Source organism: Hippocampus guttulatus, chromosome 4, assembly GCF_054856545.1.
Source record: "Hippocampus guttulatus isolate MCC_2025c chromosome 4, RoL_Hgut_1.0, whole genome shotgun sequence".
NCBI classification, from domain to species: Eukaryota; Metazoa; Chordata; class Actinopteri; order Syngnathiformes; family Syngnathidae; genus Hippocampus; species Hippocampus guttulatus.
In genome coordinates, this window is record NC_141264.1 from 16,702,148 (window position 1) to 16,721,555 (window position 19,408).

The following is a 19,408-nucleotide window of genomic DNA, read 5'->3' on the forward strand; positions in this document are numbered from 1 at the left end:
ATGTCATCGTGCATGTAATTATCTGACTGCGGGATGCCGCATCACTGTGTGAAAGCACACCAAGTTGCAGAAATATCTTTTTGCTGGGTTTTGTGTCAAAAGGGTCATTATTGAATTTGTCACAGCTCTGATGGAGCTATGTTGGAGGCTCTTGGGAGGATGGAAATGGGATTTAGGAAGGGAAATTGGCATTTTAAATGTTTGTATGCAAATAGTTGGCTCACCCATCCATCCATCCAGCCGGCCATCGGGGAGTGGGGAAAATCTGATTTGGTGAGTCTTATAGACTCGAAAAGTTACCTCTAACTTCACAAATAGTCACTCGATTTTATTGCTTTTGTGTGTGTGTGTGTGTAATATTGCTCTGTGATTTGGAAAAGTCAAGTCAACTGTATTTATAGAGCACTTTCAAACAGCCATCGCTGCATACAAAGTGCTGTACGTGGAGCAATTTAACATGCACAATAAAGAGTAAGACAAATCAGTAATAAAGGTGGTAGAAAGCACCAAACAGTAAAACCAAGAGTCACACATTTGACGCTTCTATCAATGCGCAAGTGCACTGATTGCTCGTCGTAAGCCCCCCCCACCCCACACACACATTTTCCATCAACATACTTAGCACACGTGATCATGTTTCAAATGACGTGTGACTTGAGATGACAGACCTAATTTATGAAGCATTTCAAAATGAAATGTGTCTCACAGTTAATAGGATATTTATGAAAGTCGATTATCTGTCCTTTCAGATTTAATGACATCACAAAATGATGAATATTACACTCTGTCACACAAACGGCTGAAAGCACATAAAACGCATTTGGCCAGAGTCATCCTCAGAGGGCATTGGGTGTGTCAGTTGGGCTGGGTTGCTGTGTCGTGAAATTCATATCAGCTCTCGTTTAAGAAGTGACATTAGCCAGGTCAACACTTACCCATGCAAATTAGTTGAGTGCCAGGTAATAAAGCGATCGGACAGAATATAGTCATGTGACTCAATGGAGCACACAGCAGCAACATCGCAATCATCACGTCAAAGTTGAGGGTGCATTTATTAGAAACACCAGCAGGGGGTCTGAGAGTAAGTGGGTTCCTTCAGATCAAGACAGGCGGTATGCAAGCACACACACTGATTTGTGAAGCGCAGCATAGGGGTGAGAGGGATTCTTTTATTCTTGCAGAGGCAGTTCTAATAATCTGCATCTTGATATATCTGGAGGTTGTCAGGTGATTGCCACGAGCAGCTAAGAACAGCTTCAGTTACGGACCACCCGATCTGCTCACGCCACATACATGCACGCACGCGCGCACGCACGGACGCACGCATGCAAACACTAAGCACGCTCTGGTCTAATGTCAATTCATGTTTTTTTTGTTTTGTTTTGTTTTGTTTTTAAACAAACCATGCTAACTAAACTCTACAGTGATCAGCTGCAGGGCACTGGCGCATTGGTGTGACTTTGGAGGATTGCAGACTTGCAATACAATGCAATTCTGCAAGTAGCCCAAAAGACTGAGCGCATGCAAACAGAAATTCCAGATCTAAAATGTCTTATTGATATAAAATAAAAAATAATTAAAAAAAGATTGTGTAAGTGGTTACATGGACAAGAGTGGCAACTCAATCTTAGGAGAACTGACAGAAATATCAGCATCGGAACATTTTACATGCAAAATTTAAATTGTACAGTTTATGATGGTCTTTTTTGTTGTTGTTTGTTTTTATTTTTTGCTATGATCAATAAAAATTTGCACATATATATAAATATATATATATATATATATATATATATATTATTTTTTTTATTTGGTGTCCCTTGAAAGACACTATATATATCTGAGCTGTTTTTATAATCATAGAAGTTAGATATAGCATAAGTCAGTCAGCCATGCCTGGAAAGTAAGGCACAAGGTGAGGTAATCACAAATCAGATTAATTATTGATACACTGCTTCGAAAGAGCGCAATACATGTTTATGAACTTTTAAACTATCAATAGAGGCAATTATGTTTTCTATTCCTAACATTTGTCCTATTTCCATTGGGTTTTCATCTTTCATTCTTATGAAACGTGAGAGTTGACTCCGTGAGGGTGGAAACCAGTGGTTTCAAACCACTACAACAAAAGAGGCAATAAGGAAGGCAACGTACATTTTTCGGGGCGCAGAGCCGTCATGGACACTCGCGGTTTCAATTGTTACCCCATGGCAGATGGTTCAGCGTCTTAAAAGCAGGAATCACTCGACTAAGAAACTGTTTTTATGCAGGAGTTGTGACTGCACGGAACACCGCCAAAGTGCCATAACCTACTTTATGTTTACAAGGAATGTGACATTCCTTTTATTCTTTTTTGCACAGCACCTGGCAGAACTCCGAGATACTTTATTTCCAACCAGGATCCGATCTTGTTATTTACTGTGTGAGTTTGTATAATTATGTGTCATATTTGCATATTTTTGACAGCATTCAGAAGAATTCACCTGGTACAATGACAAAGACATTTATTTATTAAATGCTGACATCTCAGTGGCTTATCGGCATCAAACATTGCGGAACAGGCACCGAATGCTGAACCAATATCTTTTATAAAGTTGATATATCAAAATGTAAAGAGCAGAGTAAATATGTAGGCGATGACTTCAATTAAAATAAGTGGAAAAAAATCACCAAATAGTTTCTAAACAGCAAAACTAGTACAACAGGTTGAAGATTATAAGGTGGGTGACTGACAGAGAAAGTCGAATCCACTTAACAAGTTACCTATCTGCACTGAATGTAATCCCAAGATGAAGAAATTAATATAACCCAGCCCATATGATGCACATTTCTTTCTTTTTTTCTTTTTCTTTTTTCCTCCAGTTCATGTACTTATGGCGTTGATTCTCGGGGAATCCATTTCTGTTCACGCATTCTTTTTGTAACCGTTGGTGATGCCACAGCGAGAAACAAAAGTGTAATATCAATCACAGGCCATATACATTATTCAGTAAAAACACGGGCTTGCACAGTTCAAATATTTGTACAGCCAGGGACATCCAGAGCTGAGGACAGAGCGTGGGAGAAGACTCTCACAGCAGAGAAATAGCCCACAGCTGGGCAATAAACGCAAAGAAATAAAATGCAGAATGCCTCCCTGTCACCCATAAACGCAATTAAATCACTCACCAGTATTGTCACGATGCATGCTGATTTGTCTCCTCATTTATTTTCATGAGCTGTAATGCTTCTAATGTCAACGATTTAACCCTTTCATCCATCAAGTAACCTGATAACACGATAAGCTGTCCACTGTGGTAACCACTGTCCCTGAGGGGGTTAAAATTTTATTTGTAGCACTTGAGAGTAGCAAAGAACCATTTACACACTACACACTGTATACATACCGGTATATACACACATATACATACAGATAGCTAGATAGCTATGTAGCTAGATATCGAGCTAGCTAACTAGATAGATATGTATGTGTCAAGCAGCAAACTATACCCTGCACTCATGTAATGAGGAGCCTCTTACAAGCATTATGCACACAGAGTTGTTCTCTTGCAGCTGTAAAACCATAACCTGAAATCCACCTCAGATGCGTTGCAAGAATGAACGATTTCAGGCATGTACTTGTACCAGTTCAGTTGAGTCAATTCATTTGTCTTTCAGCACAATGCGATTGACAGGTGACCAACCTTGGGGGTACACCGTCTTGCCCGAAGTCGTTGGGATAGGCTTCAGCTAACCTGGCGGTCAACTGTAAAGTAAATAAACAGTGTGTTTAAATCGATATGTTGCTCCATCTTCTGATCGGATTGGTAATCGATTATCGTTTTTTTTCTTTTTTTCAAACTCACTGATCAGAGATTAGCCCCAGAATCCTGATAACGTAATGAATTTCATGTGGGCCCCCTAAAAAGGCTGAGGTCTGGGGACAGTCTGTACATAACGCCTTCTTATGCATACCAATCAGTGAATCTTCAAAACTGTCAAAACAGCAGGTTCCAATGCGGATCAAAAACAAATATGATATAAAAAGCTGAATTTGGAGCAATTTGTTTCAGGAAACAGTTGACTGCTCCGAATCGCTCTGTGCACAATTCGCCACCGTGTTCCAAGAGTTCACAGCTGTGGAGTGTTTGGGCAGAGTGACGGCTTCCAAAAGCTGCCTAATCAACACAAACCATCTGGAAAACAACGAGCCCGTGCACTGTCTACTGGATGGAGGCAAACATGGAAGAGAAAGAGGAAGTGAAAACATTCTTGGCTGTCAAGGCAAAATAGGACAGCTGTAGTTAGGTTAAGAGACATTCGTTACCCAGATGACAGAGCAGATGCTTGGAACTTAAAAAAAAAAAAAAAAGAAAAGAAAAATCATCAACATCCACATGACGGTGCTTTCTATCCATGCAGTCAGTGTGGATGTTTAAAGTATGTTACAGAAGCAAACAAATGACATAATATCAGATTCACACACACACACACACACACACACACACACACACACACACACACACACACACACACACACACACACTTTGATTAAAGTAGAGGGCACAGCACACCATTCTTCTGGCCCATTGCAACATTACTCTTTAGGAATGACATGTATGGAGCCAATTCGATCACATTCTTTATTAATAAAAATGAAATTCAGGGGAAATGCCAGTCAAGCAACAGCAAGAGCCCCACGACAGCAGCTGTCCCTCGATTCAACCTGGCACCACATCAGCAAAGGGCAGATCACTGCAGATTACTACGGGGATTACTCGATGCTCTCTCAGCATTAAATACGAGATGGCACACATCTAAGAGGCTTTGGGATGAAAAAATTAGCATCGGCTAAATGTTTCCCTTCGAAACCTCAGAAATGGGCCTACCATCGATTGCCAGATTCATAGTTGTAAAGATTAAATGTTCATGTTCATTCATTGCAAACTGAAACGCGAGGAGCAACCTATGAGACGCAACACACATGAACGAAGCATTTTGCGAGGGAGTAAGTTTCTGTGATGACAAAAATGCTTTGTGCAACATTAACAGACTCAAGTGTAGTATAGTGACCATTTATCATATCAAAGTGGTAAAAAAAATGATCTACATACATACACACATATATACAGTATACATACCTGTACATATATTTGCATACATAAAAATACACACACACATACTGCGTGTGTGTGTGTGTGTACTAATTCAATCACTAAATTATTTAAGGGAGCATCAAGTAGTAAAATTGAACTTTCAGTACATTCTGATGCTAATCTCTGTGAGGAGGAAGCAATGTACGTACATTGCCTGAAGGCTGCAACTTCAATCACTTATAGCCAGTCATGTAAGTGAGACAGATGAGCATGAACGTACTATACATATACTTATCACTCGGGTCAAATACTCAGTATCACAATGTGCGAGACCTTCCATCCTATACAGCACTCATCCAGTCCAGAGACACGAAGTGCTGGAAATTATCACATCTGATTTCAGGTCAAATGCGGACTACACACAGTCAATTGCAGGGCACACAAAACGGACACCTATTTGTAGTCACAATCACACCATTAGTGAGTGGGAACTGAACCCATACTGCCTGAACCAAAGTCAGGCAAATGTACTGCCGTATCAGTAACTATTCACTAAATACTTCGACCACATATAAGCAAAACTAAGATGGATGATTTTTTTTTCTTTTTTTACAGACAAAATGGCCTTAATCATGGCTGGAAGCAACCACTGGCATCAAACGATCTCTGAGACATATGTTCACACACACAGCAGCCAAACAATTAAAACTGTTTCTCTCCCAGTGCACGCAGATGGCAGCTAGAGAAAAAATGTGTCTCTTTATTTGTGGGTATCCAGTTACACAACATTAGACACGGATGTCACAGAGGCGTTTAAAATAAGCTTCATGATTATTAACCTCTCGTTACTTAACCCTTTTTACTTTTTGACACACTCGATGTCCACATTCTATGGGCTAAATGGCCCATTCCATAAAGAAGGAATTTTCATTATATTTTACTATATACCGTATTTTCCGCATTATAAGGCACTTCGGAGTATAAGGTGCACTATCAACGAACGGCCTATTTCAAAAAATTTAAATGTTTTCATATATACGGTGCACTGCATTATAAGGCGCATAGAATAGAAAGTACAATAGTGGCTGCGGTTGTGTTATGCATCCACTAGATGGAGCTACGCTAAAGGGAATACAATACAATACAGCTTTAGTTATATAGAGCAAGGGTGCCCATTACGTCGATCCTGATCTACCGGTAGATCTAAGATAGGTCCCAAGTAGATCCCAGGAGTGTCAAGGAGAAAAAACAAACAAACAACCATTTGTGTGTCTTTGTACATGTTAGAAATATATTTTTTGTTTTAATGTACGCTGCACCCTAATCATCCTATCAGTCTCATTTTCACAAAGTCTCATTTTCACAAAAAAATATTTAAAAAATAAAATAAAGCAGGTAAATCTTGAATTTACGGTGGCACGTGATTACGTCACCGGAAGTTGTTAAGGCTCAGCAGTCTGCAATTGCAGCTTGTGATCAGAGCTGTTGCTATCTATTGCTATCTATTATCGTCATTATTCTCATTAAAGAGTTTGCTTCGTGTACAATTCACCGAGGGCACGGGCAAAGAATAGGAATCTAGGAGGGCCTAGGGAAGCACTTTAAAACGTTACGTGTGAGCTACGATAGTTAATAGGCTGCAAAAGTGCATCGCATGCCTCAGTTTCAGGCTGTTTCTCATCATGGCGTGCCTGTGTGTGTGTGTGTGTGTGTGTGTGTGTGTGTGTGTGTGTGTGTGTGTGTGTGTGTGTGTGTGTGTGTGTGTGTGTGTGTGTGTCGGTAAGGGTAGATCCCGGGAGGTTAGTTGATCGAAAAGTAGATCTTTGGTCCAAAAGGTTTGGGCACCCCTGATATAGAGCTTTTACAACTGCTGCAGCTATAACAAAGCACTTTCCAGAACATTTGAAAGACTAGAATATTGATATAAGGCGTATCGGATTATAAGGCGTGCTTTGGAGAAAATTGAATGCTTTTAGGTGCGCCTTACAGTGCGGAAAATACAGTATTGAAGTGATGCAAGAGGCTAATCCGATCAACTCTTGATTGCGACGATACATTCTGTTCTGAATAGTGACAGCAATTTGCAATACCCCCAATATAAAATACTGTAATTGCTCCCTGGCTCCATTAAACTGAAGGTTAACTGTAAATATTTGTGACCGAAGCTGCAATCGTGTTTTGAGAAGACAGAGGATTCTATAACAGAGCAACTGAAATAAACACTAGCAAGTGAGAACACATGTTTCTTGCAGTGGGAAGCACTGCATCTGGATAACCGGGGTGCCTCTAAAAATGTGTGGTCAATATTTCATTTGGGCTCACGAAATAGTCACGCTGGTTTCTTCTGAATGTGATAAAATTATTACAAGTGCAACTGGACTCGATTTTCAAGGTTGTAGCATCAACGCAGTCCCAACATCTCGTCATAAACATGCCCTTGGATTCAATTATGGTGGAGCATCATACTTACAAGGTAAAGTACTGTTTATCCTCTCAGTACTAATATATACCTGCAATATTTTATATTCATGCAATCCATTTTCTATATCGCATGTCCTCGTTAGGGTCAGCAAAGCTGAAATTCGAACCCCAAGGCAAAACCGCTAACTTCTAGCTAACTGTTCTGCCAATGTCAGATTAATTTAGGAAAGCTCAGCATTTATGAGCAACAAAGAAAGCCATATTGCTAAACAAGTAAAAAGCAGGGATTTTTTATTCCTTTTATCAGTCAACGAAACCATGCCATTCAGAGCCACCAAAACCAATCAGTAATCATAAAAACAATATGATACACCGACACCCGATACCACAGAATTAGGAGTCGCGTCAGCTGTGTGAAGTTACCTTCAGAATAGAGAGACAACACTTTGAGGTGACTGAAAATTAAGGTCTGCAAAATGAATGACCTCCTCTCGGCCGACGAACGGAGGATTCGGCAAGCACAGAGCTTTGCATGTCAGATCGCCCACTCAGCTCTGCATGCGCTCTGTTGAGTCGTGTTTCTTTAATGATCCGGAATAGTTGCTAATTAGGTATTCATATTCTGTTTGTGTTGTGCGCTTTATCCTATAATGTTGCTTTTATAAATGAAAATGCACTTTATCCATATTCAACTAATTGTCACAGTCAGGGATTCTTCGAATTTTGTGCAGCTAACTCGTTGCATTTCCGTGTCAGTCTGGTTCGGTCGTGTCATGAATGTTGGCTTGCATTTCGTGCAGCCGCCGGCATGTAACGGCTGCATGAAGTGCATATAGGACACCTTATAAATAAAAGTAAATGTGTTTTTTATGTCTTTCTGTTCAGCATTGCAAACACATTACTCGGGAATTACTCAATGTATTGAAACACTTTAGTTCAGGGGTCACCATCTGAGACCTACAATACTGTACTTCTTGGGTACTGATTAATGTGAAGGGCTCCCAGTTTGAGTTCCACTTATGAAACTACAAATCTGCCCAAAGTACATTTGATGATATTAACCCTTTCAGGCAACCTGTAACCTGATAACATGATAAACTGTCCACTGTAGTAACCGCTGTCCCTGAAAGGGTTAGAGAAGTCAACTCACCTACAGTATTATATTACATATCCAAACCCGTCGCCACGGGTGGACCACAAGGGGCCGTGCCCACCCACCAAGATGCTCTTTTTTTTTCTTTTTAAAAAAGGTAGCCCTCTTTGTGCTGTGAAATACTAATGTTGAGACCTTATCACAAAGACATAAAAATATAGAAACATTTGACTTTTGTTTGATTGATGGCTAATCTTAACTGCAAATAAATGCAAATGTGCCCCCTCCCCCCATTAAGGCTGGGCTCCAGCAATGGGTCTATACATATCCATGCAGAAAACCACCATCTTGGAGCCTGCATATTCATCTCCTTGCATTTCAAGTGAATGATTTTAACAATTTGTGATGAGCCCTCTAAAGGTCAATCTAGATCCCACAAGAATAATGTGATTTCCGTTCTTGGAATATGTCTTCAAGAGAAATTAAAACTTTTGCCAATGACATATACTGCTGCTCTTCTCATTATTTATTGGGAGAATGTCTTCCATGAGTGCTGAAGATATGCATTCAATTTTACTGATTTAACAAAGAAACAGGCAATTATCTTTTAAGAGTGTGACAAATGAATCCATTCTTCATGTCTGTAATAAAATGTTTTGTTGTAGTGATGCATTTGAGTGTCAGTGAAGTGTCGGCAAGATTCAATAAATGATGAGGAAAAATAAAATGAAAATTGCCATTGCAGTGAAAATCGATTTTCTGTAACTTGGCCACATTATTCATAAATGGACAACGTTGCTCTCTTCTGTATTTCGTTCAATAAAAAAAATGTGCTGCATTACTTTTTCTGACATTGTGATGTTACTATACTTGATTTATTCTCAAGTCCATGGCAAACTCAGTCGAGAGTTACACTTGACACTTGTATCCAATCAAGATATATACTGCGTGTATATATATATATATATATATATATATATATACATCCATCCATCCATCCATCCATTTTCCGAACCGCTTGATCCTCACTAGGGTCGCGGGGGGTGCTGGAGCCTATCCCAGCCATCTCCGGGCAGTAGGCGGGGGACACCCTGAATCAGTTGCCAGCCAATCGCAGGGCACACAGAGACGAACAACCATCCACGCCCACACTCACACCTAGGGACAATTTAGAGCATCCAATCAGCCTGACATGCATGTTTTTGGAATGTGGGAGGAAACCTGGAGCACCCGGAGAAAACCCACGCAGGCCCGGGGAGAACATGCAAACTCCACACAGGGAGGCCGGAGCTGGAATCGAACCCGGTACCTCTGCACTGTGAAGCCGACGTGCTAACCACTGGACTACCGGGTTACAGTATATATATAAATAAAAGAGTAATCATTTTCTCCTGCTTAAATGACCTTCATTGCACAATTGACCCAGAAGCTTAACAGCAATTTTTATAATTGGCCGAAGTTCAACTTGACTAGCTCTTTCTTCCTCGGCTCTGCTTGATGAATAATACAAGAGAACAAGTGAGCAGCCTTACGAAAGCAGTGACTGCAGAGTACAGTCTAACATTATTTCAGATTTTATGTTGCGTTTCATGTTGATGCTACTGCAAATTGCCCACAAAGGACGCTGACAAAAATATCCTCGAATGAGACATAAAGAATGGAATCTAATTCAAGTCGACTGGCCTAAAGCTTTGTAAGGTTCTGCAGTTCCTCATTCGTCCTTTTTTTTTGGAATGAAATCAGAACCAAGCGCAATTAGCTACATTCCAAAACTTAATCATTTAAAAAAAATACATCGTTGGTGACCAAAGACAGGACATTTCTGACTTTTCGTAAACACGAGTGATATAAATATTCAGCATCAATGAGTCAAACAACTGTTTAACTTCATCCTGAAAAAGGTTGACAGGAAATTATTTGACAACTGGCAGTATAAAGTTCCGTTGCCTATTGAGTTAAATGTATTGAAACTGTAATGTAGACATGGGGCATCCTAAGTAATAATCAACCTGCGGTGGTTGCTGAGTTCGGACTGCTCCAGCTTCCTCCCAAAGCCTAAAAATAGATTTTAGGTTGAATTGAAGACTACATTGCAAGGGACGTGAATGTGAGTGCCAATGGTCTCAATGTGTCACCTGTGCGATTGACTGGTGATCAGTCCAAGTACATATCTAATCTCTCAATCTATCATTTTACCTTTAGGGTCAAAAAACATGCAGTATACTCTCTCAACAGCTGTTTCAAAACTATCTGTCCGTCCACATGACAGAATGTTGAAAACCCTGGCCAGAGTTTTTCAAAGCTTTGTTTTTAAGAACCAAAGCTAAGGTACTTATTTTACTCTGGAATAATCTCTTCAAATATATACATACTGAAGGTTCCGTCTCAATTTACTCACATAAGTACTTGGTGCAAAATCTGGCAATGTTTAATTCAACTCAGATGACTTTGTATGAATGGCACCAGGCAAATTTGCAGGTTGATTGTACTTTCTACCATCTGGTGAAAGAGCATTTCATTGTTCTGCCTATCACTACACGTCACTGGCGTAGATAGTTGAACAATGGTACATACACTATATGGTTAATAAATAAATAAATAATTTCCAGACAAAGTAAGTGAAATTAGATAATATCCCAGACGATCTCTCACAAGACACGAGTGTGCCAATGGCACCTTGGTTGGAAAGCATTGGCCCAAGTCATCTGGGTTGGGTGACCACTTCTCGGTGACCCTTAACGGTACAGGAGGAATAGAAATGGACAGATGGCAACGATAACCCAAAAATGTGATACACAAATTTTCTTCACCACCCACATACAAAGTGAACACTGTGAGATGAATTCATAGAAATTAAATCGATGGATAGGACAGCTTGTCACAACCTAAGCAGGTGTTATAAACCTTCTCTCGTGCATAACTGACAAAAATGCTCTGGCACAAACAAAAATATTCTGCAATAGAAATGTTGAAAAAATATAATAATAAAATAAAAAATGAAGTCCAGTGTCTCATACATTTATAAGGTACTGAGCTTAGGCAGCAAGCAACCGCGCAGGTTTTGGGCAAGTCCGATCAAAAGGTATGTTTTGGCCACAGAGAACAGTAAGGTTTGCATGTGCTACCTATGGCGTCATAGTCGTCTAAAGACAAAAAATAATTATAATAATAAGGAATAATCATAAAATGCTTGCATACTGTCAAGTGTTTCTGAGAATAAGTATTCTATTCCATGCAAGAAGTCTACCGTATTTTCCACACTAAAAGGCGCACTGGATTATGAGGCGCACCTTAGATGAATGGCCTATTTTGTCATTTTTTTCATACATTGGGCGCACCGCATTATAAGACACAATCTACAATGCATCAACTAGATGGAGCTACGCTCAAGGAAACACCAACAGAACGATCAGATGTCAGTAAAACTTAGTTAATAAAGCCGTGACACTGTTCACTTAACCAACAGCAAGTTATAACATTGACTCGTTAACGTTGAACTCTTTTGCCGCTGCTTTATTTCCATGTTCAACTGCGTAAACGATCACCATACGTTTGAACTCTGTTGTCAGCATGTCTCGAGCAAGGAGCCATTTTGGGGTCGAAATATTACGGTAATGACCATACACAAGGCACGTCGGATTTTAAGGCGCGCTGTGACCGTCGAAGAAAATGGAAGGCTTTTAGGTGCGCATTTTAGTGCGGAAAATACGGTACTAGGTTTACTAAACCTCATTAATACAGTTGAAGTTTTGGCCATGAAAAATGCTGAATGTAAAAAGTAGCTGCTTTCGGAACCTCTCTTCTCTAATGGCTGAAGACGTGCCAATACCGCTTAATACCGGGATGGATTTCTCTTCTTTGATTTATCACATTGGGAGAATAGCCATAAGCTGCTGGATTTAAAAACTCGAAGACATTACTGCTAATGAGTAATTGGGAACGATTGACCCATTCCTCTCTCCTCATCGCGCTATTGCAAATTGAAAAATAAAGAGACGGTTGTAACTACATATTTGGCATTGTGCATTTTTAAAGTGATACATATTGGGGAGGCCACTTTAACAATCATTAAGTTTAATTAACACGGAGTGGCTAGATCTGAGTTTCTCCATGAATTGGTTCTTTGTTCTCAAATGGAGATGTTTTGCCAGGACGTTTGTACAGATTTGCTGTGTAAAATTTATTTGACAATCCACCAAAATACCAGTTTATTTTTGTGTACCATGCAGAAGGGTTTTTTTTTTGTCGTTTGTTCTGTTGAGGTGATTTACAATGCAATTGACTTTGAGGATTTAGTTGTGCCTTATATTGCGGAAAATACGGTAATGCAGCAAAATGGCTGGACAACCTATAACAGAGCTGTCGTTTGCCAAGTGGACTACAAGGCTGGTAACACGGATCAGCCTTTTTTCCCCACCGTGCAACATCCACAATCGCCCACAACCAGAAAATTTGAAGTGTCAACACTGTCAACAGGCTGCAGAAGAGCACACAGCCAGAAAACGAAGAGGAAGATGAGGGGCTTCTTGTACTGAAGAGCAGGTGCATGTTGTCACATTTTAAAGACACTTTGGGCCATTTCAAGCAAAGCAGTCATAGCCATCACGTACCGAAGCAGAATGTTGCCTGCAAGTCGGAAAATGTGTCAATTGGATGAGCTCTGAATGAGTTATATGGCTATTTTAATTGCATCCGACTGAAGCATCCACACGCGTCGCTTAAGGATTGCTGCACGGAGCCACACAGCAAGATCAGCGCACATAAATTGTGCTACTTGTCAAATAATCGATAACCATCCTCTGACTGTAAAATATGATACACACACATTTGAAAATCAATCACTAATTAAACTGAGGTAAACTTTTTACTAATTCCTAAACAATCATTGGGGAAATAGTCCGGTCACAGCAATTGTGCTAGTGGCTTTGTTTTCAACTGAGCGATATGCTGAGTGTTCAAAGTGACAAAACACTCGGCTATAAAGTGACTGACTTTCAGCTTGACTGCCTGACAGCGTGCCATATGGAGCAGCTCAAATTCATGTCGAAGTCAACGTGGGAGAGTGAATTCATGGTGACATGACGCTCTTGCATCCTCTGCAATGCAAACCCATCCTCCCGGGGTCCCACCTTCATTTCACAAAAGAAACCCACTGAAAAAGGTCACAAAATATTTCAATTCTTATCATTATTGATGGTGTCCTTTTATTTGATGAGAAACAACTATTAAACAATAGTGGGCAGTAGCGATCAAATGATACTCGGGTCTGTATGGTCTGCGTGGCACAATATGCCCTTAGGCCGCATCTTTTTTTTTTTTTTTCTTTGGGGGTGGTCAGTTTTATCATGCACTTTGTATTGCTGTTGCACAGTAACTTGTAACTGTGTCCGGCTTCAAAGAGTAGCTCACGATAAAAAGTTAAACCACTAGTGTCTATGGAGAATGCATCTCCTGTGTCGCTTGAGATCAACATAAAAATGAATAAATAAACAAGATTCCTCAAGTAGTAGGAGCATTTCTTGCTAAAGATTTGCCGCAATGGACAAAAGTAGTGTTCGGACACCTCAAACTAAGTTTGATGGCAGAACAAAAGTAGTTTTAGAACCCCTCAAACTCCGTCAGTTTGATGACAAATAAATGAAAGAGAAGAATGCGGAAACACCTGTACATTTGCATTGTGTTCTGCAGATTTCCTCAAAATGGATTTAAGATGAGTGAACCATTTGGTTGGAAACGTGACTAGAGCCAGCAAGTGAAATAATTTATGTATATCCAAGTCTTCGAGCCGAGCAAAGTGAACATGAAGCTCTTCAAATTCCTGTAATGCTGCAGGCTGGCACAAACCTGGGAAATGTTTTTCATCTATTTAAGACAAGTGGCGTGTTAAAGTGCGAGCAAATCAAATACACTCAAAATGCAGAAGGAAAACAGACTTGATTATGCGACTCAAACTCTTAAGTGGACTTGGGGGTAAGACTGAATCAATAAAATCCACTCAAAGGCAACAGCCACACTTTGCCCATGCCTGCCATGGACTTGCACAATCTTCCTGTGCGTAATCATTAACTTTTGACAGGCCGCTTGGGTACAGATATGGAGTGCAGTTGTTCCAAATCACGTGGACGTGCAGGAAATACGGAAATAACTTCAAATATAAATATATATACACACAGACACACACACACACACACACACACACACACACACACACACAGCTTTTCCAACTTGATATACCCGACTTCGTCATTGTAAATCAGGCGACATTCAGGGAATCGGTAACTTTTACCATGAAGGAGATCGGGTGTTATATTTGGACGGATGATTGATTATTTGAACGATATTTGTAGAGTACAACATCGTGGTTTGGGCGCTTGAATGCTGCCGTGTGGCGTGTCGTGTGAACAGCCGTGCAGCCTAAGTGTTCTCGATTTCACAAGATGTAAATATGTTTTTCTGACTGTGAAATGACATGCACTGTTTTGTGTGTACTTTAGAGGGGAGATTATTTGTGTCTTTCCGCATATCTCGTGTGCACCCAACATGACGGAAAGTGTTCGGTAAATGTGTCCGCCTCTCATCACATTGGACCGTAATGTTTAGTCGCTCTGCACTTTAAAGTTTCAATGAGTGTTGTGGCGAGCAAATGTCTTTTTATTTCTGTTTCCCTATCAAGCTGTTGTCTATTGTTGTATACTTCTTTGATCTCTTAGATACTTTCTTTGACCTCTTTTAAATACTTTTCTTTGATTTCTTGATCTCCAAATGACACATCTCAGTTTTTTATCTTATTAACGCTGTGCATTTTCTATGTTCAGTCGGGAATAAAGCCCACATGAAAATTATTTTGTGTTTGGTCAAGTCTTTCCACAGACCCAGCCACCCACCCACACCCACACATTTTATATATATATATATATATATATATATATATACACACACACACACACACACACACACACAATTGGTTCAATGAATTTCTGCAGTAAATGAAAAATAATTCAATTCACATTGTTGCAAAACTATACGTTAATGATAAATAATTTTATGTTGTCAACTTGTCCGTGCATATGTGGCTTGAAGCATTAGGTAGCTTTAGTGCTAAGACCAATCGCTCAGGGCAAGATGCTTCCGACCTGACTTGCACCAGACCACTGCAAAAAAAAAATCCAAGTTGGCCACTCACCGCCACACATTGGGTGATTTAATGTGTGAGCTCCTTGCGATATGAACTGTTTCAGCCTATATCACATTATAACCCATCGAATATGATGCGGTCCATCATTTTTTTTTTTTTAATTCATAAAAAGATCAAGTGTCAGTCAAGGAACACAAAGCTGGCTACGGAAATAAAACGTGGGCGATCAGAAAGAGGAAAGTGTGAATAAGTTGAAAGGCAAAGCTCGCTGGACTGGCGAGAAAGTCCACATAGTTGACTGGTATCGTCTTAATATCCATCCATCTACTGGAGCCTATCCCAGCAGTCTTCGGGCACCCTGATGTTCAATTCTATATCTCATTATAATCATGATCCTGTTTCTTGCCCAGCCCTAATAGTGGCACGGTTGCGTCACTCACTTGATGAAGCATCGTGCACCCTCAAACGTATATCCTTCTTCCCATCCAATGGGTAGATCTGTGAAGGAAAGGCAAGCCATTTTGAGATGAGCTTCCCATCACTGATCAACAACTGAGTGTTCTTGAAGAATAATGAAGACAAACAGACTGTAGAACAAACCATAACAGCTAAATCTGTGGCACATGCATCCGCTGCAACAATGTCTTGAATAATTGGTTCTTGTCATTTGTTTTCATATTAATCAAGAACATTTTGGGATTAAAAATAAATAAATAAACAATACGAGGTTTCCAAATGTTTTGAAATACATTCTTATTGTAATTCATCCTTTCGGAAAGTGGTTCTCATTTTTTTTACACCAAGTTCCAGTTCAAGAAAATACTTGTGCCACCATCATGAACAACATTAAAATACAGTAACACAAAAGGCCTAATTGCTCCAAACAAGACAGAGGCTTTATGACTGAAAATTTATAAAATATTACTGTCAGCTGTTCTCACACTACGCACAGTGGAAACCAACACTGTAAACATTAACATTCGGCTTAAATATATGATCAGAAAATTATTAATTTAAATAATGATTGCATAAAACAAGTTAAATAAATGCCGTTACTGGGAAAATGGTAGGGATAATTGATAATATTTTTAGAGGAGTTGTTTCATTTAAAATTGTACAAATTTTCGTAATTCAAGGCAACTGAATTTTACTTCAAAGTTAATACAACTGAACTGCACTGCACCGGTCTAAAACAATGTTTGTCACAGCAGTGCAGACATAGAAACATTTCAAACATTTCATGTTGCCCAGATCAACACCTAATGAGTCATCAATGCAATCTGCAAAGGAATCAACAAAAGAAATAAAAGGGGAAAGGTTGGCTTGATGTAATACATTGCAACGCTGCAGGAGTACAAGTAGCAAAAAAAAACATTCATCAGCAATCACAGCAATAGAATAGCAACGATCCATTAACGAGCAGGTGCTTTGGGAGCAGCTAGCTGTGCCTTTACAAGTAGACTGCCAGTTAACTCAGCAAGGCCAGAAGTCTTTTTACCTGTATTGAAAGTGAAATGTAATTAAGTGGACGGCCATAACAAAATGAGTGGTTAGCCACCCGGGGATAGAAGTGTCACGACCCAGTGAAAGGTTGGCATATGGGAGCGCCCACTTTGTCACAGCCCATTAAACAGACACGCGGCGCAGTGTCGCCGCCGCTGTGGGCAAGAAGCAGCCATGACGACGCTTTTAGAGAGACCAGCGACGCAAAGTAACGGACGCCTCACCTGGAGTTTTCCTGTGTCCGGTTATGACCGCCTCGCCGCTCAGGGGATGCAGCCAGGTTGTACTCTTGGCTTCTTCGCTGAGGCGACGGAGCGAGACGCATGACGTTAGCGCTCACCATCATCATTCGTGCAACGGCGTAACCGTAATGATCAACACACACACACTTACTTGACGAAGAAGACGCGTCCGTCACGAGTAAGTCCATAACTCCAGGAAGAAGACAGACCAGAAATCCACTCGGGCTGGAGGTCCGCCGCCATGTCTGCCAATGGAGAGAAGCGCGCGCGCAGGCGAGCAGGCAAAGCGGCGCGTACACGGAAACCTTGGCAACGGCGGATGGCAGCCGCCAGGTACGCTTCACGACGTGCCCACTCTCTGACGTGGCATGTTTGAAAGTTGTCCGGAATCACTTTCGCAATTCCGTTCCGCTCTGCCGGGTGTTATTGTTGTCACAGCCCAGCCAGCTCAGTGCGTGATCGACCAAAGGGGCAGGGCCAGATGACCCAACCGTGACGCCCTGGGACAGCATTGATCGGACGGGGGGGGCGGGGGCTTTAGAAGTGACAGTCGGACCTGTCAAAGGATAAACACAAGGGTCACGGATCGCACTTGCGATGGCTCTTCTCAAGTGCGAATACGGTTGTCTTCCCAAGTTTTCGAAGTGGCAGAAATATGTGAGACGCCGCTTGGTTACAATGCCCTTTGCCTTCAAAAATGTTCTTTGCAATATGTTCTGTGCGCCCCCACTAGTCTAAACGCGGTATTCTGGTTAATCGCAGGGGGCTGCCATTATGCCACCTGCTGTCGACTGAAAACGGGGGATCGTCGCTTATTGTACTCGTAAAAAAAGTGTAAGTTGTTTTTCAGTGGATGGCTCTTCTTTACAAATGACAGATGGAGAGATGGAATCCTTTAACTCATTCGGTACCAGCCAATTCTGGACCAAGTCTGAAAAGACGTTTAAACACGTCTTTGGGAGTGAATGAGTTAATGCAGTTTAGAAGGAGAAAGAAAAGGAAAAAAATGTCTAAGCAATTATTAAACAACAGAATATAATTTAGGTATGCTTAACATGAAATAATATGATGCTCAAACATAAAATGATCATTAATAATATAACATAAGCTTACAAAAGCTTAACATCGCTAATGTTAGGAAACTGCTGTGAATAGTCACCAAAATGCACGTGCACATCACTACTTGTGCCCACTTCAACCTCTGAAAATAATGCTTACAGTATTTACATTTTGCAACCACAACAGACACAAAGTCAAGATATCAGAGGAGTGACTTCAAGACAACCCTGTGAATGTCCTTGAATCTTGGAGGAGACTTGAGTCTAACTTGAGAGTCTTGAACTTGAATCCGGGAGAGATCTAAAAATGGCTGGATGCTTTACAGCAGTGGTGTCAAACATACGGCCCACGGGCCGGAATCGGCCCGCAAGGAGGTTCAATCAGGCCCGCAGGATAATTTAAAAGTGAAAAAAATGCATAAAAGACACAGAATTAATATTTTTAATAAGGTGCAAGACATTGAGTATCCGCTAAGAGATACTGTTTTGATCAGAGAAGAAGACAACAGCAGCCTCAGTCCGTCACTGAAACAGACCCATGACAGCAGACGCTATCAATAGCACTCTCACATTTACACATTTAATAGCACTCTCCTTAGTTTGAAAGGTGTAGGCAGGGATTACATTTAGATTTTTTATGCATGTGTAAATGGCTTAAAAATCCTTTTCTTCATAAATCTCGTTTAATCTTAAAGTGCATTACTGTATTTTTCAATACCAATTACTTGTTAAAGTTTGTACAATCAGTGGGATCAGCTGCAATGCATATATGTGAATGATAAAAGTAAATTGCACATTTGTTGAAGGAAATGTAAGGTGCTTCGTGAAATGTTTTGTAAAAGATATGTTCATTAAATTTCAACATTTTCCTAATGTTCTTGTGC

General features: G+C 40.4%; 1 protein-coding gene across 9 annotated transcripts in view; it reads right to left on the bottom strand.

The window, feature by feature from the left end:
- LOC147206132 (pleckstrin homology domain-containing family A member 5-like) overlaps positions 1-17,892 on the bottom strand; it is a 68,159-nt gene extending 50,267 nt beyond the window's left edge. For 5 of the 9 annotated variants that reach the window (XM_086108818.1, XM_086108819.1, XM_086108817.1 and 2 more), the window contains exons 1-3: positions 17,618-17,892; positions 17,449-17,525; positions 16,162-16,219 (exon numbers count right to left, since the gene is read on the bottom strand). In XM_086108818.1, the coding sequence (XP_085964944.1) occupies positions 16,162-16,219; positions 17,449-17,525; positions 17,618-17,709 (227 nt within the window). In that variant the 5' untranslated portion in view covers positions 17,710-17,892. The remainder of the gene's footprint in view (positions 1-16,161; positions 16,220-17,448; positions 17,526-17,617) is intronic. The other 4 variants (XM_086108821.1, XM_086108822.1, XM_086108820.1 and 1 more) reach the window with 2 other exon arrangements.
- Positions 17,893-19,408: the final 1,516 nt, after the last annotated feature.